Source organism: Rhodnius prolixus, unplaced genomic scaffold, assembly GCF_049639745.1.
Source record: "Rhodnius prolixus isolate KJV_2025 unplaced genomic scaffold, Rpr scaffold_3, whole genome shotgun sequence".
Taxonomy (NCBI): Eukaryota; Metazoa; Arthropoda; class Insecta; order Hemiptera; family Reduviidae; genus Rhodnius; species Rhodnius prolixus.
The window spans coordinates 43666776-43692541 of NW_027411603.1; the positions used below are offsets into that span (position 1 = coordinate 43666776).

The window sequence follows — 25766 nt, forward strand, 5'->3', positions numbered from 1 at the left end:
GAAAACATTGAAATTTGATATTTAAACAGGAATATAACAGTTAATATTTAGAGTTTCCGCTTTCGAAAAAGAAAGCTGCTTTCTAAATAACTAAATTAAATAAAATTTTTTGGGATTTTTTTTTTCTCTTTCTAAAGATTTTAAGGTTTTCTTCCGCCAGAATTCGTAATTTACTTTAGAGGAAACGTGACGTCAGAGAACCCTCCCTATTGTTGTTTTGAACGCAAGGGACTTAAGCCTCAATAGGCTTTTATCCTAACTTCCTCTCCCCCCAAAAAATCACCCCTAGGCAATATCACGGACCTTTAACTGATAGAAATCCTCCCTTAATATCTATAGCCAGTGCCGAATATCCTAAACCTAAACTTGCAAGACAATTGATGCAGTCTCTTCATCTGGTAAAAAATTGAGTTTGTCTCTTATCCCATGGAATTGAGGTGTCCATCCCCAATAGCATGTCCAGCAGCATCATCGCTACCAAGTGATCTGAATAAGGTCTTTCTAGTTTGGGTATCTGGTCATTCACAAGGACACAAGGGAAACGAAGTGGCAGATTTATTGGCCCGAGAAGGCTCTGCGGGACACTTCGTTGGCCCAGAGCCCTGCTTTGGGGTTTCGAAATGTGTTTTAAGTCTGCGGCAAATAACTTATGGGTGCAGCAGAGTAGGGCTCAGGAGTGGTGGCGAAGGAGTTCATCAGGAGATATTCGCCGAGGCTGATCGCAGAATTAATCCGTCAAGGCCGTGGGGCTATAAGGATAATTGTAGGCCTATTAACCCGGCCACGGCAGGCTCAGAAAACACTTGCATCGCATGGGACTGGCAGATGATAGCCTTTGTAGGTTCTGTCAGGAAGAGGGAGGGTCTTGTCTGGCTGTTGAAGGATTTTACTTCTCGGGGTGTACGAGCTTTACCCAGGAGCAACGCTCCAGAATTAAGAGTCTTATTAAGCAGCGGACGGGTCTGGAGGGTGAGCTCTAAAGTCGAGGAGCCACAATAGATCCATAGGGGTCGCCTTGGAGGCTGCCCTAATTTAATCTATTCTATCATCGCTACCAGAATTCATAAGATTTACTTACCCAAATCTAACAAATATCTTTTTGGTGTCAGGATCCTATTAAATGTTTACTAGAAGTTCAGACTAAAAAACCTCATTTTCACATTGGCCAAACCACTACACTAGATGGACTATAAAATAACATTGATTTTCTATTGGTGGAAGACATCTTACTTGTTGACGTCACTTATTAAACAGATGGGGACTATATCTATACATATAGTTCCCGTAGAAAGGTACAACAATGTACAACAACACTTCCACAGAGATAAATCTTTAAAGACACAAACACAAACATACACAAAGAAAGAGATACAAGGCTAACCGCAAACATGTTGTTGTTAGGTCATGTTGGTAACAAACACAACAGTTCTGTTGAATCGTATTATTGTCCAGTTTATTTATTATCAATAAGAGGTGAACTTAGGCTAGGTCATCCATACAAGTTCCTGTGTATGTTTCCTCACACTCAGTATGTCTGTTTGAAAGAATTGATTCCAAGGCCTTCTTGATGAGCTGTATATATATGTATATTTTTTTTTTACTTTCTGTTTTTTAAAGAATATCATGTTTTGCCCGTAATTCCTGTTTGCAGTGGAACTGTAGCTTCTTCGACTGCTTCAACTTTTGTAAAAGGAAATTATTATAATTATATTTAAATTCAATAAAAAAAAATAACTAAATATAAATGCGAAATAAGTAGTAAAAGAGAATAATTGGCGTAAATTGGGCTCTAATATAATTTCCTACTTCTAGTGTTTAAATTGATTTCCGTATCTTTTCGGCAAACTATTATATATTCTCAGAAATACTGTTTAAAATGTTTATGTTAATAAATCCGAGACAATTTATCTCTAATCTTTTCTTTAAGTTAAACAAATATTTTGCTTCTCATAATTGAAAGGAAATTGTTTAATATGTTTTACTGATTAAAATAATGTTTTTCTTTTTTACCTGTACACAAGTGCGGCTGTTAAAGTATGCAAATCATACAATTTAAAAAATTACCTACAAATGTCGTAACAAATTAATGACAGTGATTACTGAGCTATTTATTTTTCCATCTGAACAAAACCTACCTTTAAAAAAACTCAGCTACGTCGTTCTGGCCGAATAATTTTATTTTTTCATTTGAAAAACAGTTCTACTAAACATGTAAATGTACATAGAAGTATATGTTGCGGATGTTATAATAGGGCTTCATGGTGCTGCTGAAACCTGTACAAGGACTATATTGTCTGCTCTCCATCCTCTGTAATAAAGTCTCTCCACACTCCTTTGAATCTCGACAAGTATCCGTTCAGTGACAGAATGTTCCTTGCGGATGCTGTTTTCCTGAGAAACTCCTTAACTAACATTAATTTATTTTTCTTCCCCTTTCATGAGGAGACAGATTTTCATAATGTCTTGAAACTTTTGGCTACAACCATTCCCCCCCTCTTGAGCACAGTCAGCTTGTTTACTAACACTAAAATTAAAGAAAATTTAGTGTCTTGACAGTTAAAGATTGATTAAAATAAATCGCCTTTGTGTCTGATTTTTCCTCCATTTGGTTAGGCTATTAAAAGAAGTGGAAGCCATTATATTATTTCTGTGTTTTTTTCATTACGTTTGGCCTCGACTTTTACAATCATTCAAAGGAGAACCATTTTTTTTATTTTTTAAAGATTATTACTTTAATATGAATGTGGTAGCTCTTTTTTTTATATTTATTTTAATGATTATCAAGCACCTACTAAATTAGTTGTACAGTTTCACAATATATAGATATTTAGATCAAATCTTATAAGCTATTTATAACAAACTGGTTCAAATACCTTAAATTCTTTTACCGCTATAAATTTTCTGTGTATAAGAGAGTAGCTTCTAAGCACATGAAATTTAGTCAGAAAGTGATGTTATGAGTAAGTTTTTTATTTCTTTCACTAAATTAATAAATGCTATTCAAAAACAGACACCACAAAATTACCACATACATAACTGCACATTCTGGTGGAACTAAGTGAATCAAACTGTACTGGTTGAATTGTGGGTAAAGTGTCATAAACATTTGACAGAAATTTTATTATTTATTATTATTATTATTATTATTTCATTTCTGACTCCTTATTAGGGAAATCACTTAGGGGTGACAACCCCTTATTTAAATTACTATCTGTCTCTGGGAGTTAAAACCTAAATCCAAATAATAACGGGCTGGACGCGGCGATTGGCTGTATTGATCTGCTTAATGGGCAGCACTCAGGAACTTTCGGACGATACGTATCGTATCTAGGAGGACTGCCTTCTGCGCCTCTACAACCAGATCAGTGGATAGGACCCAACTCATTGACAGCAGTCACCGTTGTTCTGGACACGAGGCCACTTGTGGAAAGTATTATAGGCGCAATCGTCGTTTTGTCCAGGTTGTACATTTCTCTTAGTTAGAAACTAAGGTCCTGGTACTTTCGGATCTTTTCGCCCCTGCTTTTCTGCATATTATCATCATTGGGTATGGCGATATCGACGATATGTGCCACTCTACCCTTCCTATCCATAACTAGTATGTCCGGCTTGTTGTTAGCAACACTCCTATCCGTTACTATCGTGAGTGTCTCAATATACTTTTGTGTGCGCATTCTGCAGCAGCGTCGGCGGGTTATTTTTATAATATGGCACTTCTGTCTTCAGCAGCCCAAACTTTAAGCAAAGTGCTTTATGGATAATTTTAGCCACATTATTGTGCCTGAAAAGGTACTCCTTCGGCGCAAGTACTAAACATCCTGAAACTATGTGCTGTATGCTTTCCGAAGTGGAGTTGCATATTCTGCATTTATCGTTTATTATTATTATTCCCCGCAGAACACTCAGCTTTAATGTCCATTGTAAATTAAATCTTTTTAAAAATATAATGGCCCAATAAGTGTTTGATTCAATACTGAATTATTATTCAACATTCCAGTAAATAAATTTGTTTTAATTTTAGTAATGTTGGTAATATGTTTTTGCCGGAAATATTGTTTAAAGTTGGTTGCCTTGAAGTAGAAGAACAAGAGTTAAGTACACATTTCTTAACGCACACCTTATTGGTAAAATGGCCGGAATTATTTTATGACTGATAATCCTTATTTTTTTTAAATGTTATTATTTTTATAAAATTTTGGGAAATAAACAATTTTTGTAAAATTTATAATCATTTAATTAGACAGTTTTCCATTGACTTAATCTTTGTTTGTGCTCATTTGATCGGTATAAGTTATACCTAGCAACATTACTGAATATTAATCAGGTCTTGTTCTTGCCTCGGTCTTTCTGAACTAGTATAATACAGCAATAAGAGAAAGCTTGCTGGTGAGTCTGCGACAGAATCTCATCTCATTGAAATCAGAAAACTTGTTATGATGAGTGCAGAATGAGTACAGCTCAGTAATAACTGTTTTTGAAGTAAAAATGCATAAATTATTTAGCAAAAATTCAATTTATTCCAAGAATTTATAATATTATTACAAGAATGTTAATTGTTAGTATAAATGAGGACAATTCATTTTAAGATTACAACGTAATTTCATGAGAGTACCTCTAAAAAGGAATGTTAAGAGTGTGTAAATCTTGCATGTGGTAACTAGTATCACCTAGCGCATTCTATTGCACTTTAATGTAAGTTCTTTGGTTGGTGATAAAAGGGTGAATTAATATTTTATTTTGTAATTAATGGGCACCATCCTTAGTACTAGCTGAAGTGGCATTATCAACCCTTGCCTTCCCTTTTTTGTAAATTCTAATTTTCTCACTAGCTAATAAATAATCGCCCTATAGCATACAATGGCGACCACTTTTAATGAGCCACAATTACTGTCTATCCAGATAAATATTATCTTTCTCTACTACATTGATTTCATAAAATAATAATTTGCATTAAATAATGAACTGTTACATTTCAACATGTTGATGTTGTTGTTTTTGTTTTACGTTTTATCGCCATTTTTTTGTCTGCTACGTCATACGCACGCCCAAATTCAAAAAGAAAATGCTATTCTCTCTTTGCATTTCGTTATTCAAGGTACGGGTGAGTTATTGTTGGTATCCGGTAGTCTTCATAATGTAAGAACAATGGGTAAAAATATTTGCCAGAATTCCTTCTCTGGGTACAGGTGGACACCTCGTTTATGCAATCGATCTTTATAAAGGGATAAATATAAAAAAAAAAATTAAATATACATTCGTTACAAAATATTGATGAATCGCACTAATTGAGGCATATTTTTAAGGAATTTGAACAGACTGTTAGCTTTAAAACGAACAATGACATTTTAAAAATCAATTACATTAGTTTGATTTTGTGATTATAAATTTGCTATTTTTAGAGTTAGTACGAGGGTCGTTTGAAAAGTCCGTGCAAAAATAAAAACTACTTGATTTTTTGGGGTAAACCTTTTTTATTTTTCAACATAGTCTCCTTTTAGGCTTATACACTTCGTCCAACGCTGCTCTAGTTTGTTGATCCCTTCCGAATAATAGGATTTGTCCAAGTCTGAAAAATAGCCATTCGTTTCTGCAATCACCTCCTCGTTTGAATAAAATCTTTTTCCCGCCAGCCATTTCTTCATATTGGGGAACAAATAGTAGTCCGAGGGAGCCAAGTCTGGAGAATAGGGGGTATGTGAAACGAGTTGGAACCCTATTTCCATTAATTTTGCGACCACAACTGCTGAGGTGTGAGCTGGTGCGTTGTCGTGATGGAAAAGGACTTTTTTGTGGGCCAATCGTGGGCGTTTTTCTTGCAGCTCGGTTTTCAAACGGTCCAATAACGATGAATAATATGCACCTGTAATAGTTTTACCCTTTTCCAGATAGTCGATGAGGATTATTCCTTGCGAATCACAAAAGACAATCGCTATAATCTTTCCGGCCGAAGGAACGGTCTTCGCCTTTTTTGGCGCAGATTCCCCCTTGGTAACCCATTCTTTAGATTGTTCTTTGGTCTCAGGAGTGTAGTGATGTATCCATGTTTCATCCACAGTGACGAAACGACGCTTAAAGTCCTGCGGATTCTTCTGGAACAGTTGCAAACCGTCCTTGCAACACTTCACACGATTTCGTTTTTGGTCAAGCGTGAGCAATCGCGGCACCCATCTTGCGGATAGCTTTGTCATGTCCAAATGTTGATGCAAAATATTATGTACGCGTTCATTCGAGATGCCCACAGCACCAGCAATCTCACGCACCTTCACTCTTCTGTCATCCATCACCATATCATGGATTTTATCAATGATTTCTGGAGTAGTAACCTCAACAGGGCGTCCAGAACGTTCAGCGTCACTTGTGCCCATATGGCCACTCCGAAAATTTTGAAACCACTGTTCTAATCGAAGGTGCAGAGTCACCATAATGTTTATCAAGCTTCTCTTTAGTCTCCTGAGGCGTTTTGCCTTTCATAAAGTAGTGTTTAATCAACACACGAAATTCTTTTTCGTCCATTTTTTGAAAATCACTCGACTTCCTCGATTCAAACGAATGCCAAACACAAAGAAATAGACCGATCTGGCTGAAACTTGGTGTGTGTTCTTCCAAGAGATGCTACTAACTAAACATAACCTCGATACGCGCCAGTGGTGCTATCTCTCTGACTTTGCACGGACTTTTCAAACGACCCTCGTAAAATAAGTTATCATTTCACTGCTAATGTTTCTTTCAATTAGTTCTTAACTTGTACATAATTTACAAATAACAATATTTTGTTATTCTCGCAGGAAATGTTTAAACGAAAAACTATAGCAATGATAATAAATGTGGGCAGCAAGTTGTGATATTCAAACTTTGAATCGTAAACCATACTTTCATGAATGGAGAATACTTTTTTATTTAAAAAAAGTTTAAAATGATTTAATTTTGTAAGCTTGCTCACCACAACTTCAGATCAGATCTAATCTATTGTCTACTCAGATGCGATATGACAGCTTATCATGATATGCTTTATGACATGGCCAGTTTCTTTATAAAAAAAAATAATTGCGAGAATTGATTACTCATTTCCTTCCTGTCTCTCTTGATTACTTTTAGCCGACCTTTCTCTTTTTCAACTCTGATAAGTCGTCGCCTTTTTGAGGGTTGACATTTTCTTCATTTTACTTTCTTTCACTCAAAAAAGTTGATTTTAGAAAATGATCTTTGCCGGTTTCATCATTTTTTTTTTTTTAATTTGTCGAAAACTTTTCTTTTTTAAATGTTAATCCATTTATTGCTCATATTTAGATTTACAATTTTTGTTTGAATTACAAAAGGTGCTCTAAATGAGTTGCCCAAAATTCTAAGCTTAAAAGAATTAATATAATTGGAAGCGTCAATTTTCTGTATAAGCATTATTCTCTTAGTTTATTTCGGAAAACCGCTTAAGCTGATTTTTTTTTTTTTTTAAACTTTACTCCGAGCACCCAGTCGACCCCAGTAGTGGTGAGAGAGTCGTATAAGTGTTAGCAGGTAACCAGTCTTGGTTTCAACAATGTCTGGTGAACACTTAGTTGGTTATTGTCTACTTTAGAAGAAGCGTAGGCTGATACCGGATGTATGTAATTGTCTTCTTGCAGTTGTAATCTGAATCTTTACAGCATTAAAAACTAGATCTTGGAAATTACTATGCAAATTCTGTTGTAATATTACACTCTCTGTTCGCCATACAAAATTTTTATCTTATCATAGAAAACTATTTTCTCTTACTATTTAAAAATTTTATCAATCTGGAACGAGTAAATTTTTCTGTATTGATTTTTAGCGAGGAGAAACAGGTTTTTTAAGGTTCTTTGAGTCAAGAAAAAGTTTAAGAATTTAAAAAAAGATTGATTGAAATTAGTCCCTATGAGTAATTGTTTATTGTACGAGGTCTGTAAATTAAGAATTGTTTATTCAAAAAGAATTACAATTCTATATTGTCACCATCCAAATAACTTCCTTCTGAAGCCACATAGCGCTGGAGACGTTTCTTTCACTCCTCATAGCAGTGCTCGAACTCCGATACTGGAATAGCCTTCAGCTGGTCGGTTAAATGTTTTCTACTGTCCCAAAATGAGTTCCTTTGAGGTGATTTTTCAACTTCGGGAAGAGAAAAAACGTCACAAGGACTCAAGTCAGGCGAATAAGGAGGTTGAGGAGATACAGGAATGTTTTTACTGGCCCAAAAACTCGTTTATTGAAATTGCTGCGTGACAAGGAGCATTATCGTGAAGCAACACCCACTTGTTCTTGATGTTTGCTCTCACACGAATGACCCTTTTTCGAAGTTTTGTCAAGAACCTCTCGGTAAAAGTGTTGATTGACCGTTTGATCTTGAAGTAGAAACTCTTTGTGGACGATTCCTCCGTGGATATCGAAAAAACAAATCAGCATGCATTTGATCTTCTACTTCGCCATCCTTGCACTTTCAATAAACGAGTTTTTGGGCCAGTAAAAACATTCCTGTGGCTCCCTCCTTATTCGCCTGACTTGAGTCCTTGTGACTTTTTTCTCTTCCCAAAGTTGAAAAATCACCTCAAGGGAACTCATTTTGGGACAGTCAAAAAACATTCAAACGGCTGTAACCGACCAGCTGAAGGCTATTCCAGTATCGGAGTTCGAGCACTGCTATGAGGAGTGGAAGAAACGTCTCCAGCGCTGGGTGGCTTCAGAAGGAAGTTATTTTGAAGGTGACAATATAGAATTGTAATTCTTTTTCTATAAAATCCCTGAACTCTATACTTCATTTGAAAATAAAATTCCTTAATCCGAAATTATCGCTTTACTGCATACATGTTCTAGTTTTTTTGATGTGCTCAAAGTAGAATTGAATGTTAACGGATTATTTTTTTTTAAATAGTTTTAAAAAATGTATTATCTTAGAAGCAAAATATATTTCTGAAATTCGGAGTTTGGAGGATAAATTTTAAAGCATAAGTTGAAAATTGTAGAAAGATTAAGCGAAATTGTTGTTTCCTGCTCCCAAAAAAATTGGTGTCACTCAATAAAAACCAAAAAAACTATTAAAACTTTTTCCTTTTTCCTGTTCACAGGCGGCTAGTTAAAAGTTATCAGCCAAAAAAGAAGGATGAAGAGGATTATCAGTAAGTTACCATTTTTTTTGTACATTTCTATTACCCATTAAATAAAATTAATTGTTATGGGCCAAAAATAAATCTAGAATTCAGCGTTGAAAAAGTTTAGAAATGGTGAAATGCTGTGATTTATTAGTTATCTCTCACTGAGGGTGATGATGATGATGGTGGTGGTTAAAATGGGAGGGAAAACAAATTTTGATTGGTTTAGGAATAGATAATGAATGTTGAATCAAAGTTCGTCATTGGAGCCGAGATAAGTTAAAATAATTCTATAAAAATTATTTCTGACTCAACTAATGGGCTAATGCAAATGAGGAAAGTCCCAATTTGAACCATTCTATTAGCGAATTGTTCATTTACTACAATTTTCAAGATACATTTAAGAAATTTTAGTTAAACTTAAATTTTCATTGTTTTGTTTTATATCTATCCCTGAATTGTTAAGGGTAATCTCTAAAATTAACAAGGTAATCATGAAATACATGAATAGTTTTCCCGTTTATATTACTACACAATAATAAGACGATTCAGAAGTCCAAAGGGAAAGGACCTTCGGCTCAGTTGGAGAGAGAAATACATATATGGATGCCTGCGAATAGTACGTATACATTGAGATTGTATCAGATACTTAGTGAAAGAAAACTAAATCCTAAGGAAGATACTGGTAACTCAGGAGGAGCAACATTATATGGCCAGGTTCCTTTATGGATCCTAGCAGTCATTTAAGAAGTGGTAGAAGTTACAGAATAATATCTGTAAAGTAAAGTAATCGCCTATTTTTTCAGGCGGGGCTTAACGTCCAACTACCATTTACTAGGTGTCGTAGACGGAGGCGACAAGCAAACGTACTTTACTATTTCTCATTTAACCATGAAATAAAATGCAAGGCCTAAAGACCGGGAATCGAACCCAGTACCACAATGCATATTAGCTTTGCAGGTCTCACCTCTTAATCCGCTCGGCTACTGTGGCGCCTAATAATATCTGTTTACTCAATGAAGTCGAACAGTGTAGTAGACAAACTGCTCGAAACTTAAAAGGAGTAATTGGTTTTCGATGGGCTAGCTAACTTCATTCAGTACAATGGGATATCTCGGGTCCACGCTGTTCTGGCCGACAATTAACCCTTTTCTTTAGAGAATCGGAATTGAAGTCTTTTTTTGCTGCATAATGCAAGCGCACCATCTCAGATTGTCGCAAAAGAGCTCAGGTTTAAACCGTTTTTCACGATCATCTTCCTACCGACAACCACTTATTTCGTGGTTAACTTTTTATGGGGTAGAAATATTACTTGAGGATGAGGAGGTAGTAAGCTTACATTGAGATACGAGATCGGAATCGGAATATTTGCCCTTCTTAAAGAGACCTTCGCCTCTTCGAGACCAAGAGGAAACTCGCTACAAAGACAGACACTTATTGCCAATAAAGAATGGGATTATTTATTTTTTAGAGTGCGGAATTTTTTAAAGTAAATAATGTATTGGGAATAGCCGAATAAGAATGACGTCCGAGTGGTAGTACCAGTTTTTTAGAATTTACTTGGTGCAATTGTTACCATTAAAGAAAGTAGAAGACGCTATCTCTACACTAGCTTGATGAACAGACTCTACGATGTATGAACATCCGAAATAAGAATATAAAAGAGTATAAATGAAAATAATAGCCGAGACGATATAATCTCAGGTATTATCCGGTATTGCAGTTCCAATCACTTGTTCAGCCTACTAGAAAATACTTAATGAATTCTTAGCAAATACCTTTTAGATATAAACAAAGATTGCTGTTTATTCTATTGTCTAAACAGTGGACAAAACAAACTGCTGAGGTATTAAGCAAGAAATATGGCACATCCGGATATCTGCCTTTCTACATTTTTATATTTATTTTTTTATTGTAATTGCTGTCAAATTTGGTATTTTTTACTGTTACATTGCATTATCTCTTCCTACGAAGCAATACAATAATTATTAAGTATAATTTCCCAAAATTGTTGTCCCTCACAACAAGAGCTGAGGTAACAATTCTGGCTTTTCTTCAAGAAGGCGTCCTTGAACTTCTGGCTTGAGGTAGATAAACCGTAGAAAATAAGGCTTAGCAAATAAATTGAACAACTATTCACCTTATAGGCCACGGTAGGTCCTGAAAGGCCATCTCTACAAAATGGAGTTAGTTCATCCGAAATCTCTATGTAGATTTTGTTATAACTGCGGAGGAAACAACTTCTCATATCCTGTTTGACGGACATCATTGCTATCGCAGGTTGTGATATATTTCAAGGCGGCGAGAGGATATCACATTGCAATTAACTCTAAAGAGAAAAATCTTGTTGGGATGTTGATAATAAGCATCCTATAGCTTGCTCAGTCCTTTGGGTAACTGGACCCGCTCATCAGTTCAATAATAATGAAAAAGTAAAATTTTCTAGACGAAAAACGTTTTGTAGATAGAACGGATATGAGTTCTGAGTTCGACAGTTCGGATATGACCAGGAATGAGGAATGAATAGGAGAGATGTAGAAAGAATTTAGAATATAAACAGTAATTTGGAATAATTCTCCTGAAACTTAAGAATGTTCTTATACTAAAACTGATTTACAAGAGTTTACTGGGCTATAAATGAGAAATTATTTATAAACATTTAGATTGGGTAGCGAGAGGAAAAATGGTGAAGAAAAGATGTTATCTTTATTATCTAAAGTAAAGTAATCGGCTACATAAGGCGGGGCTTAACGTCCAACTACCAATTAGAATAGAATAAAATAGAATAGAATAGAAATTTATTATTCTGGGACAATTGTCCCCTAAGAATAAACACAGGTACAGATAAAGGCCTTAATAGTTTGGCCTGTGTTTGAAAGAAAATAAATAAGTATTTACAAAAAGTGAAAATCAAATTAACAATAAAAATTAAGGAATTAAGTTAAAACAATTAAAATTTCGGAGGAAGCTGAATAGAAAGGAGATAACTGAGTAGACGGAATTTAAAGATAGAAAGGGTAGAAGCATGGCGGACAGATGATGGTAAGGAGTTCCAGAGAGAGGTAGCACGTATTAGGTAGGATTTGTCAAAGGATGAGGTACGGTGTGAGGGAAAATAGAGATCAGATGAGCGAGATCTAGTATTTAGGGAATGGATGGAGGATTTAATCTTAAGGAGTTGAAAAATATAGGAAGGCCTTTGAGACGGGATGACTTGAAAAAGGAAAGAAGCCAAAAGATATTGGCGGCGATAGACAGGAACAAGCTACTTCAACTCATCCGTAGCAGTGCGAAATGCGAGTGTCTCTGGAAATACTGAAAATAAATCTTATGAAGCAGTTCAATTAGGTGTTGTGGACGGGGGCGGAAGCTCATATTTTGTACTACAAACAATTTTTTTCTAACAAATAAAAAGTAGCCATACGCGGGATTCGAACTGGTGAACTCCCACACACAAAGCCACTCTCTTGACCACTAGACCAACACCCGGCCCACTATCTTTATTATAGATATTGGATTAAAATTTAAGGCCATGTCCAATATTGTTTGCCTGTTTTGATCAAAACACCGCTGGAAGAAACGTTGGTGCAACAGAAAGAAAATTCATTAAAAAAAATTAACTAATTGTTAAAAAAAAAATAGACAAACAGTTCTTCATGTGTAAACAAAAAAAAAATTTTGCCATTTCATCGGATATCAGCGCTGAATGACATCAATATTTACTGTTGGTTTGCAATCTATCTTTTGAGAAAGCTTTGTAGAAGTGTCTACTCCACACACTTTATATGTAGGCGAGTAAATAAACCAGTTTAGAATAGCCATCTACAATGTAAAGATACTCAGTCTGAGTGTGCGTGTGTAAAATGTTAAGAGTGGTGAAAGTAAATTTTGGCGCCAGAACTGACAATATAATTTGCAATCAAATTGGCCGCTATGACAAGAGAAAATAGTTGCACTTTAAACAAAAGCTCTTCTTTTTTGTTTAGTATTAAACAGAAGTTAGTAATTCAATAAATAAATAGTTGGCATAAATTAAGGAATTAGGTATAAAACGAGACACTGGTGGCGAATAGTGTTATTCATTGTTAGGCTATTTGCCAAGTTCAAGTGGTGGGCAGCACGTGGTTACAATATTCTCCTACGCACATTGCTTGGCAACAATATTATTACAGTGCGGCTTGATTTTTCCTTCTTCTTCTTTTATTAAAGTTTTCTAGTGCCCGCCCGCTCCACTATACTTATACTTCTATTGTGTCTGCTTTGCTTGTAAAATGCCTCTTGTGGTCCTCCACTTTATTCCGTTTCTGTCACCGTTATCTTCAGTACATCAACTGGCGCTCACATTCTTAAAAAAGTGCTCGCAGGAATGCGTGCCAAATGCTGCACACACTGTATGTGGCGAAGAGAGGAGGGAATGGGCGAATTAGCCAAGCCACAGTAATGGAAGATTCATTTAGTTGTTACATATTTTTATTTATTTATTTATTTTTTTTTTTTGAATGAAGGGCAGAATATAAAACATAAAAATAGAGAAATTCGTTAAAATAAGATAGAAAATCCCAGGATGAAATGTTCACTCAACTCTCTCCTACTGCAATTTCTACAATTAGTAAGTGACAAAGATTTTAATGTTTTAAGTTGGACTTAGTAAAACTAATGCTCATCTTTGTTCTTCAGTATCAATAAAAGGCAGACCTTTTGTTTTCGCGCGAGTTATAAATTATTTTTTTCGTCAACCCTTAATTTTTCTTATATTCATTTTATGATTAATTTATCCTGGTTCCTCTCTGACGACATCCATAATAGGTGTTGTTTTACATCACTGTAAGAGAGGTTACAGTCAGCCATGAAGTGTTTATTTTCTCGTTATATAGAGAATATTCTCTGACAATACTTTTCTCTAATATAATGTTTGTGTTTAATATTACATCCTGCGTAGTATCAAGATCATTTAATCCTTTATTCTGTTAACATTAGTGATGTATGAGATGTTTTCAGAAGTCATACATTGTTAATCATGTGTATGTTTTTCTTTTCTTTACAGATATAGTCCGTGTAAAGCGTTTAAACTTGTTATGAACGAGGTAAATGATTTAGCAGGACAACATGAAGTTATTGCTGAAAATTTACAAGCTGAAGTTATTAGAGAAATTACAATTTTAATGAAGGATTTTAAAGAAGAAAGAAAAAAGGTGACTTTTTATTTTGTTTAAATGAATCTTTTTATTGGGATCAAAAATACCGTTTCTATTTAATAATGTAAGTATCATTGAGGAATTTGAATAAAATGTGTAAATGTCATTGAGCTTAGTCTAATGATAGTTGGTAGCCATAGATTTTCATATTCTAGAAGTGTGTAAAATACCGACAGTGCACTTTGTGAGCATCAATGACCAATTTTGATTTGTCTTTTTGGAAAAGAACAAATATAGTAACATGGTTTTTCAACATTTAGGAAAATAAGTTACTGGCCAAATGTCTTTTATTAAATTCTTTAAGGCAGCTTCTCTACCTTAACCTTACTTTTCAAGAATTCGGTTAAAATAGTTCTAAAACTTACGTTAATCTTTTATGTTTGATAAAAGACTATTTGAGCAGAATGTGGACAATTTGTGGGTAAATTATCTCCCTAAAGTACAATTTTAGCATGTTTTCTTTTCTATTCAAGAGAGTAAATACACTTTTTGGTATTCTCAGCGTCTCAGAAAAAAATGAATCGTTATGGAGCAAATTCTGTTAATCTTGTCAGTTTCTTATCGGAATGTACACTCGTAAAAGTGCTGCTTTAACCCTGAACACCGGATCACCAAATATTTTGATATAGAATAATTTTATTTTTTTTTACAGTTATTAGCTGAAGGTGCTAGAATGATGACACATTTAAGTAATCAAATTGGCCATCTAGAACGTGCTCGAAAAAATTACGAAAAAGCATCCAAAGAAGCTGATAGAGCTTTAGACAGTTATAAAAGAGCGGATGCTGATCTGAATCTTTCGAGAGCTGAAGTAGAAAAACAAAAGATGAACATGACTATAAAGTCTCAACAAATGGAAGATGCGAAAAATGAATACGCAAATCAATTGCAAAGGGCAAATGAACAACAGGTTTGTTGTACTTTTTATTTTACTTTTTTTTTTAAAAAAAAATTTAGTTTATATATTTTCTAATTTTTGTTTCGATTCTTTCAGAGGCAACACTATCAACACATAATGCCAGAAATATTTAGACAGTTACAAGAATTAGATGAAAAACGAATTAGGAGTATTAGAAATTTTATGATACAAAGTGTAGATGTAGAAAGAAATGTGTTTCCAATAATTAACCAATGCCTTGATGGCATCGTCAATGCGGCTAAATTAATTAATGAGAAAGAAGTAAGTCTTGCAATGGCGATTTATTTTATTTATGGGTGAAGCCAAAAAATTTCTTAGGCTAAAGATTATTCTAAGAGAAAATAGAAAGCTATTGCTGAGCTTTTTGATAGTTTGGTAGTTAACGACTTGAATTAAACTTTTTTTTTTTGTAATAAATCTAATAATGAACGTGATTCTGCTTAAAAATCACTGTCTTCTTTGAGTAGATCGATTGTGTGACTTGCAAATTTTGATCAGAAGTCAGTCTTCCATAAGATGAAGCTGAATGCTCTCATATTTTTTTTCTTTAATAACAATTTGCTCCTGTATCAAAGAAAATACTGAGTAAAAGTAAATAATTGTGAATTTAAAAAATGTCTATTTTAAAAAGATTTGCTAGGTAGCGAGGTTTATTATGTTTTTTTTTAAACCTCTAATATTTACTTTAAATCACGTTTCTACAATCTAAAAAAATGTTCTATCTACTGGCTCTTATTTTTAGCATTACTTAAATGTTAAACTAAAATAACTATTAAACATTTTAAACTTCACTTTTAGTCGATTCCTTCTTTGTTCTCAACAAAAATGGTTCAGTTGATCAGTTTTTAAATTTTTGCATTATTTGCTGTTAAAGTGTTTTTATTTAGTTTGAATTTTTGTAATGTTTAGCTTATCAATTAAAGTCAAGTAATCGCCTCTTTTTTCAGGCGTGGCCTAACGTCTAGCTACCAATTAGATATCGTGGACGGGGGCGGAAGCTCATACTTTACAATAAACAATTCTTCCTAACAAATAAAAAGTAGTCATACGAGGGATTCGAACTTGGGATCTCCCAGTTACAAAACCACGCTCTTGACCACTAAACTAACATCCGCCCCATTTTATCAATTATTTATTATAAATTAATATTTTATTTTAGGATACACTTTTGGTAATAGAAAGGTACAAATCTGGATTTGATCCGCCATCTGATTTTCCATTTGACGATCTTAGCCGGCCAGAAGGAATACACCATACTCCAACCATTCATCCAGTGTTATCTGTAAAACCAGAAGCAGTGACAGTTAAAGGAACCATGTCAGCTGGCAAAATCAAAAAGAGAGTTGGATTATTTGGTATCTTCTCATCAAATAAGGTGTGTATCAAATGTTGATGCTTAACCAAAAGTAGTGACGACTCTTTTTTAATTTTGTATTTCATTTTATTAGATTTTACTAACTAACAGATATTTCTGTTAAGAATTATATTAATTATTATTTAACTTTTGCCCTTTTTTTCTATTAGTTACTTTTTTCTATTTTATTTATTGCTTTTAATTTCCAACTTATTTTTTCGTTTATTAGTATTTGTTTTCTAATAATTTTTTAATTTGTTATTTTCCGTATAAGGTTAAGGTATTCTGTAGGTTTTTATTTATTATCATTAAATTGCCATAACTTTTGTGTAAATAAGCTTTTTCGGTGACGGTATATTTTTATTCCTCTTTTTATCTACATGTTGAGGTTAAAAGAATTATCAGATTTTAATTACAAGTTTTTTTCTTTTTTAAGAAGCGACATTTAGAACTATTCTACAGTGATTTTCAGGTGTCTTCGAACAAATTTTTTAATATTATTTACATGTGTTTTCTTATTAATATTTTTTAAAACATTATTTCTGCAACCATGAGTGTATTTCTTTTTTTAAAATATAAATCATGCATGTAGCATTTAAGAGATTTATTTGTAAGTTAATATAATGATGTAGGGTTGCCAATCGAACTATGTTTTATAATATCCCGTATTTTAAGTTTAAGGATTTAAGTGATTAGGAATAATTAAAATATCCTTTTTTTCGAATATAAGAGATAAATCGATCTTTAAAATTTTATCAGTAGTAAATATTGCTGAGAATTTGTTAAAAAGGGAATGATTTTTAGCTCAATGAACCACGTTGGTCCCATAATCTGGTCCATTGATTGATTAGAAAGTAATATCCTCAAAAGAGGGCGCATTATTGTAAGGAGACAAAAGTGCATTGGAAAAGTAACAGTAATAGCTCATTTTTTCCCCTTGAAAACAGTGGGTGGGTATTTGAATTTGATTTTTTTTTTTCGAAATTGCCTTACGTTTCGGTTCAAATGTTTGCTCTGCTGGGTTATGATGGTGTGCTGTTTAGAGTTAAAGCACTGTCCTCTACACGTAATACCAACCATAATCATGGCCTGGGAAGTGAATCTAGCTCTGGACGGGAGGCGCCATCTACAGTTCGTATTTTGAAGGAATTTAAAATAAATAAATGACTTAGCTCTAATATTATTTTGTTTAAATGGTTGTCCAGAAAGTTGGTAAAAAATGAATTCATGTTGGATTGAACTTCTTTTAAGGGATCTCTCTTAAGGAAACGAAATGTGGAAGTTGGCAACCCTAATTTGAAGGAAAATATTTGATTAAAAATTTAGTAGCATAGTTGATAAGCATGGGTAGTAGACAGAACAGTCTTGTAGAACTTGTGACAATATAATTTGATAAAAAGCAGAAAAAAAAATTGTTCGTTATCTATACTTAATTAATAATTAATTATTTTGAGTTATGATTTTTGTGTTTTCTTTTTTTTTCTGTTATGTTTCCAATTATCGATGTTGCCCCAATTACAACTGATTTACATGTGGTGGATGGTGTTTTCCTCCAACCGATTCATTTATAGTAAGTATATTGTAATTGCGTGTGCAATTTTCTCTTCTTGGGTATAATTTTGTTTTGGAAATCTTCAATTTTTGCTTTGAATGCTACTCTTTGCCAAAACATCTTGTTGATTGTTACTACTTCTTTTAGTTGGGTTCTTTTGGTGTGGTTCTTTCTCCTTTAATGTTGCACTAATAACTTATAAACAATATTAACGTCATATTAATAATAATAATAATACAAAAAATATAAAATATATATCTTACAAATATGTAATTAAGAGAGTGTTGATATTATGTTTTATGTTAAGTAAGGCTTCCATCTTGTTTTCAAATTTTTCTCGATTCATTATGTTCATTCTATATTTTCAATTTAATTTGCTTCATTAGGTCACAATATTCATATTTTTTCTTTTACATTTATCTTTTTCTTCATATTGTACAAAACAAAAACTGGATCATTCCTTTTCTTTCTTTCTTATCGTGAATAATCGATACTGTTATTGTTAATACACAATATTGGTTTCAAATTGATCGATTCTTTTTTTTTTCTTTTTTTGCTTCAAATTTTTAAATATTTAAGTAAAGCAAAACGAAAACATTAGTTTCTTTTATAAGCATGTTGTATGTGAATATTAGTGCATTTGTTTGTCGTTTTGTGAAATAGTAACATGCTTGGTTTGTTCATGCATTCACGCAGAAGCTATTCGATATGTGCCATTCTATCAAGGTAGGCACATGCTATGTCAATAAATAGTTAATGAAATTTATATTATATTTATATATTTTAATTATATTTATTCGTAATAAATAATTCATATGTGAGGTGCAATGTCTCATTTTTTTTTTTTTTTTTGTCGTCATGTCATTTTAGTATGCACAAAATGTGCTTATATTTACGCTTTTAACAAATAAGGTTCATATAATTTTTTGTCCCCCTGTAATATTTACAAAATGATTCATTTGAATTTAAGTTTCTTTTTTTTAGTATATTTTTGTTTAGATATAAACCAGAAAAACTTTTACATTTTACCAGAAATATGGTGTAAAATAGTAATCTAATCTCACCCTACTTTAAAATTATGTTGTATGCTTAAAAACCCATAGAAGGAGCAAATTTTAATAACTCATATTGCACGAACCCATGAAATTGACATTTCTAAACGAGATAGACACAATTCACTAAGACCTTTTTTTACTTAAAATTCTAAGCGTACCGTTTGAACATAAGATTTCTTGACATAAGAAGTCTTATGCTTGTATGTAGAACCTTCCAGAAAACAGTCATTTACATTCATCTTCCCTACCTTCACAAACTATTTCCTGAAGAAAGGCATCAGAAGTGTCTGTAATGTCGAAATATTAAGTAAGATTTATTCATTTTGACCCCAGCGATCGCTTAAACATCAAAGATTAATAGTATTATAGCTCCGCTCTGAAAAAGTAAATTAATTTCTTGGAACTTTCAGAATATATGTAAATTTACCCGAAGCTTTTTCAAATGTGGAATAATGACAACAATTAAAGAATAATTTTATGGATAAAGGTTATATTGTAAACTGACAAATTAAGTTTTTGTTTTTTTTTAAAACAAAAAAACGCACTGTACAAAACTTAACTTCATAAGGCAGCTTGTTCCAGTGATGGATCACAAGAAAACATCAGTGGTCCCGTCTTGTCTATGGCGATATGATAGAATATTCTCTGTGAGATGGCCCAATTTAGACTTTGTTGTTCGATATATTGATATATACTCGATATATTGCTGTTATGTTGCTTGTTAACAGCAAGTGCTATGGAACAGGTTGCCATAAGTGGATTCAAGTCACCTTGGTTTTTATCCAAGGCTGATTGAATGCTTACCATTTAGTACATCGACATGATTTTAATATCCATCCTACTTTTCTTGTACCACGACTGGCATCTTCCAACAAGATAGCACCATTTGTATAAAAACAGATGAAATTTGTTATTGCATTCATTTATTTTTTTTCTCATATTATGTATTTATAAGGAAGCAAGAAAATTGTACATATAAAATATCTATTGGGCATCCCAAGATGGTGGCAAAATAATTTTAATCATTTTCATCTTAATAAAAGTGTAAATTCTTGTAATTATGACTCATTGCAGCTCAAGTTTTAAGATTAATAAATTATAGTTATAAGGGGCCTTGCAGATGGCTTAATTCTAGTTCTATCAGAAACAATATAATCCACCAAATCACGTTTTTTTATGAACGCTTGTTAGATTTTTATATTTACGTCTTTACTATAATTAAAATACATTCAAGTAAAATAATTTGGGAGTGTGTTAATGTGCAGATGCAGTCCAAATGTAATGTACACTGTCCTATGTAATATATGCAGTCCTGTGTCCTGTCGCTACTACATATGTACGCTGCTACTGCAAGCTAATTTTTTTTTTTTTTGGCGCATCCTCAGCTGAGGTCATTAGCGCCCGGAGCTTTTTCCAGTGCACTGCCGGCCTCCGGACAGTGTTCTCTCGTTACAGACAACACTGTCCATCACCGGACAGTGAGCTGTAAGAAGCTCCTAGGAAGAGAAAATCTAAGGGTCAGCTGCTGGATTCGAACCCGGGACCTCCGCGTGGGAGTCCAGTATGCTAACCTCATAGCTAATCCCTTCCCTGGTGGGAATGGTCTCTGAAAAGAAAGGCACATATTGTTATGATTACTCCGAAGACCTAAGTCATCATCCAAAGAAATTCACCCTTGAAATCTTTGTTTGGTGTAGAACACGTCGCCCGAGTTTTAAGACAATTTTTGGAGCTATTTTTATGAAAACTCAAAAAAAAAAACAAAATTAAAAATCCACTCAGTAAATTGTACTTTTGCTTGGTAAAATTTTATCGCTAAGATACTGACAGGTTCTCTTTGGCGTAACTCAAAAGAAATTCAAAAAATTAATTTCCAGTCAGATAACACACAGATAGACTGACTTTCTAATAACACTTTTGGATTCAAGTGACCTCAAAACCCCACTCAAATGAGTGAAACTCATTATAGAATAGTTGGCACCATCGCGAAACTTAATCTTTATAGGAGTATAAAGAAATAATCATCTGTGCATTACAGACATCTATGCTAATAGATGACTGAGCATTTTTTGATTTGCTTTAAGCGTATAATTTTGGGCTGCACCTGGACTAAATATATACAAGAGGCAAAACTGACCGTGTCAACTTGTAAATATACTTCAGAATTGCATTTTATTTCATGTAGTATAGGATTATAATGAAAGTTATTTCTAGTACTAACTAAATTATACGTATTTTAATGCGATTATATGTTTTAATATGTTAATTATATTTAAAATGAACATTATTTTATTATGAATTTTACTTTTTAGAATAATTTGTCTGGAAATGGTGAAAATAAGGATGACTATAGTGATTTGCCACCTAATCAAAGAAAGAAGAAGCTGCAGATGAAAATTGAAGAGATTCAAGCAAAAATTCATCAAGAAACTGCCGCAAGGTAAATTGGTTTTAACTATGGAATTATACTTGACCGTTCTCTTTGATTTGTAGATGAATTTGAAAATGAAAGAGCTTTTACTATATTTTCTTTTAAAGCTGTTTCTATTTGTTACAATGACTTATGGAATAAGTAGTTTAAATATTTTTGTGTTTTAACTAGCGTCTTATTTGATTCTAAACAGATTTCTTAGTTATTATTTCTAACTAAGTGTTAGCACTCTGAATCTAGGATACTTATAGATTACTGTCTGTTTAAAAGGCCCCGAAATGACAGGATAACCACCACAGAGCTCTCATTTAGTCACGGTAATTCATCGATCCACCCCATCGCAGGGGCTATTATCCTACTAGCAGGGTCCAATGCTGTGGTAGGAATATGTAACTTGAATTATGGGTTATGAAGAAGGTAATCAAATATTACTAACACTCTACAATGGGGTTCCTAGTACGAAAACAAAGACAATATGTTGACAGCAATGTAGCGTTTGGCAGGAAATTTTGATAGGAAGTCGAATTCTCAGGAAAATAAAAACCTGATGAACCCATCTCTCAGATGGGTGGTTGCTTTTAGTGCGCTTTGACGTATAACAAATATTAAGCCCTTAATAATAATAGAAACTGTGTCTCTTCGGTCCTAGTTTTACATAGATTGGGCATAAGCCTCTTAGAGCAAGTTGTGACACGCGTTTTTCATTATAAAATGACCGTCCAGCTAAATACGCTTTTTTTTTTTTTTTAATCAACGAAAACCAATGACTTTGTGTGAGAGGAAATTTATAAAAGAAACCTGCAAGTTGCTGATTTATGATACTCTGCTTATCGTAAATACTTGATAATGGAATATAAAGTTTTTCTGAATTGATTTTCGCTTTTTTAAAATACATACAAATTATTTTTGTTAAATATAATTGGATGTTCTTATCTACAACTTCTTTTAGAATAATTAAATTCTTTTGAAACGAATTTTCATTCGAATCATTTTCGGTTTAACTTCCAATTCTATTTGTGCTAACATTAAGCCGCAACAGCTACTTCTGGTTCACGTTAGCCCACATTTATCAAGGGAATGTTCTGAGAAATTCAGCGTTAGAATGCAATTGTTAGAATTGTGATAATTACAGTAAAAGATAAACCGTAAGTCTGCCCATTGGAATAAAATGGGAAGTAGTATCTTAGTTTAAATTATTATTATTATTGTTATTATTATTACTTCACACCTTAATTGTTTATTTCAGAGACGGTTTAATGAAAATGAAAGGAGTTTATGAACAGAATTCTTTACTCGGCGATCCAATGTCAGTGGAAGGTCAACTGAATGAAAGTGGCCACAGACTTGACAAATTGCGCCAAGAGCTGCATAAATACCAATCTTATTTAGAAGAAAATAATCACACTCCTGTACACACCAATGTTAACGGTATTCGCCGACAGCACAGGTTTGTTTATTTTATTTATTTTTTGTCAGAATAGTCAGTTTTACAGTCTTAGCTGATGTACTACATAAATACATTTATGTATTTCATAATTTTTATTAAAATAAAACCTTAACGTAAAAGTTATTTATAGCAAGATGTGTTTCATCTTGTTTATATGTTTTGTATAGCATCGTGTCTTTGTTATATTTCACGATTTTGGCAATAAGTCTGAGTACACTGTTCGAACAATACTAAATAAACCTTTCGATTGAGTTATAAACAGTTAACTGCTTAAGTTAGTGGTAAACCCGCTAGCAACATCTAGCATAGCGTACATTTTATTTAATTAATCTGGGAAAGAACTGGACTGACCGCAAATTTTCTAGTAATTATGAAAACTTTATACTAAATTTCATAAGAAATTTGACTTTATGTTGGTATTTTAGTTGCAGAAATAGTAGCGGAGGATCCATTCCTGACGATGACTCGTTAAGTAGATCGGCATCTGATTCTAGTGTTTCCAACAATCATAACCATAACAACCAAAAACAATCGGCTCCTGGTACTCCTTTACCATCGCACGGGTCAGTTCTCTCTATTACTATAGATGTATATTTATCTAATAACTATGAAAAGAATGCCCCTAGATAAAAAACTATAATTCTATAGAGTGGTGTACTTAAAATACAATAGACTTTTTTGGATTTTATATGCATTCTTTAAACTACTTATGTTTTATATGGAATATTCCTTGTTGAAAGAGCCAAATGCATCTCAATTACTGTGTTCGAAAACTTCTGGACTACTGCTGTGATGTCATTTTGATAAAAACTGAAGAAACGAGTGTTACGTATCAGTTATGCAAATTATCATAAGAAAAAGCATACGAGGTGTGGCTGTTAAATAACGAGACTAAAACATATGTGGCTATTAAATAACGAAATGTAAAAACATGTTATTTTAAATTAATATATATTTAGTTATTATCACCTTCAATAAACACCCCACCCCTATCCCTAAAACGCTCCATGTGACTTTACCAATGTTCAAAACAGTGCTGGAAGTCTTTTTCTGTGAGCTCCTGAATGACGCGTGCCGCTTTTTCTTTCACAGCTTCAAAGAACTGAAATCGTCTTCCTTTTAATGCAGATTTGACTTTAGGGAACAGATAAAAGTCACATGGGGCCAGGTCAGGCGAATAAGGCGGATGGCTGGGAATGTTAGAACTTGGCTAGAAATGTCTTGACAGACAATGCAGTGTGAGCCAGCGCGTTGTCTTGATGGAGAACCCAAAAATTGTTTTTCCACAAATCGGGCCGTTTTTCCTTACTCTTTCACGAAGTTAAGCTAGCACCTCACGTTAGTAATACTGATTAATTATAATCGATGTTTTCATCCGATTTGGATGTGGAAGGGCGACTCGGGCGGTCATCATCTCCGACGTCTTCTCGGCCATCTTGGAAACGCTTGAACCACTCAAAAACTCGCGCACGTGATTAACATTCATCGCCATAAACTTCTTTTAATAAAAGATAAGTTTAGTAGCGGTTTAACAACTATCATGTGAAATTTCACGACAATTCGTTGCTCTACTACATGTGTAGTATCATGTTTTCGGCAAAACGAAACTAACACCTCTTACACAAACGACGGTTCCGGTCAGACAGATTTCTCTACAAACACGTGAGACACTGCAAACGAAAGAGAAAGCTTTACGCTGCACTGCTGTCGGACGTTAGGATTTGGTACATGCATAGTTCTTCTGCAGCAGCATCAGTCTCGTTATTTAATAGCCACACCTCGTATTATATTTTTATTTTATTTTCTATATTTTTAAAGGATATTTAGAAATCTTGCTTTTAGTATGCTACAAAGTGTAACGATTTATGCTTTTTGCAGATTACTTTTTATAGCCAATGAGTTTTATTCCAAACAATTAATACAAAATATTGTTAGTTATTTTAAACTATCATTGCTAGAAGTAAATCTTAACGTTAATGCAGGTGTTCTTCTGACAGTCCTGAAAGTGGAATTGGAGCCTCTCATTCTTCATTACCCGAATCAGATGACGCACCACCGCCATATTACGATACAGAACTTTTACCACCCTTGGGAACATGCAGGGCTTTATATCCTTTTGAAGGTATAGTCACTAAGATATATTTTTTTTTCTGTGACTATCTGAAAATAATAAGATGTTATAAAGGAAAATAAAGAAAAGTGAGCCAGATTTTTCAGGCGATCTTCATGTCCAACTACCAAATTAGTTGTTGAGAATAGAGACGACTAGCACACGAACTTACCTATAAATTTTTTCTATCTTTAAATATGTTACAATTTGAGAATGAAATTTGAAAGTGATGTAAACAAAAAAGCATGTAAATCATCACCAATACTTATTATGACAATATTTGTGATTTTAGCAACAAGTGAAGGTTCTATAGCAATGATGGACGGAGAAGAACTGCTTGTGATTGAAGTAGATCAGGGAGATGGATGGACTCGTGTACGACGGCCAGCGGATTCCATCGAAGGCTTTGTTCCCACTTCATATATCTCCTGCATTCTTAATAACTGTTAGCTTAGGTATGTTTATTTATTTGAAAATATTGTACTTGTTTGTTACTACCATCTTCCAAAAAATGTACCTTCTTCACAAACTATGGATGGATTAAAATCTCTTGAAACAGTCACATTAAAATTCCAATTATTTAGCTAATTATTCGAATCTCTCCA

The 25766-nt window shown here is 33.5% G+C and overlaps 1 protein-coding gene across 7 annotated transcripts in view; it reads left to right on the forward strand.

Annotated features, from left to right (window-relative positions):
• Cip4 (formin-binding protein 1-like Cip4) overlaps positions 1 to 25766 on the forward strand; it is a 94642-nt gene that overhangs the window by 66239 nt on the left and 2637 nt on the right. Inside the window, exons 3-13 of one of the 7 annotated variants that reach the window (XM_074125604.1) lie at positions 9075 to 9125; positions 14143 to 14290; positions 14946 to 15203; positions 15288 to 15473; positions 16372 to 16587; positions 18815 to 18844; positions 21486 to 21613; positions 22851 to 23051; positions 23477 to 23614; positions 25034 to 25173; positions 25454 to 25616. In XM_074125604.1, the coding sequence (XP_073981705.1) occupies positions 9075 to 9125; positions 14143 to 14290; positions 14946 to 15203; positions 15288 to 15473; positions 16372 to 16587; positions 18815 to 18844; positions 21486 to 21613; positions 22851 to 23051; positions 23477 to 23614; positions 25034 to 25173; positions 25454 to 25611 (1654 nt within the window). In that variant the 3' untranslated portion in view covers positions 25612 to 25616. The remainder of the gene's footprint in view (positions 1 to 9074; positions 9126 to 14142; positions 14291 to 14945; positions 15204 to 15287; positions 15474 to 16371; positions 16588 to 18814; positions 18845 to 21485; positions 21614 to 22850; positions 23052 to 23476; positions 23615 to 25033; positions 25174 to 25453; positions 25617 to 25766) is intronic. The other 6 variants (XM_074125606.1, XM_074125605.1, XM_074125608.1 and 3 more) reach the window with 6 other exon arrangements.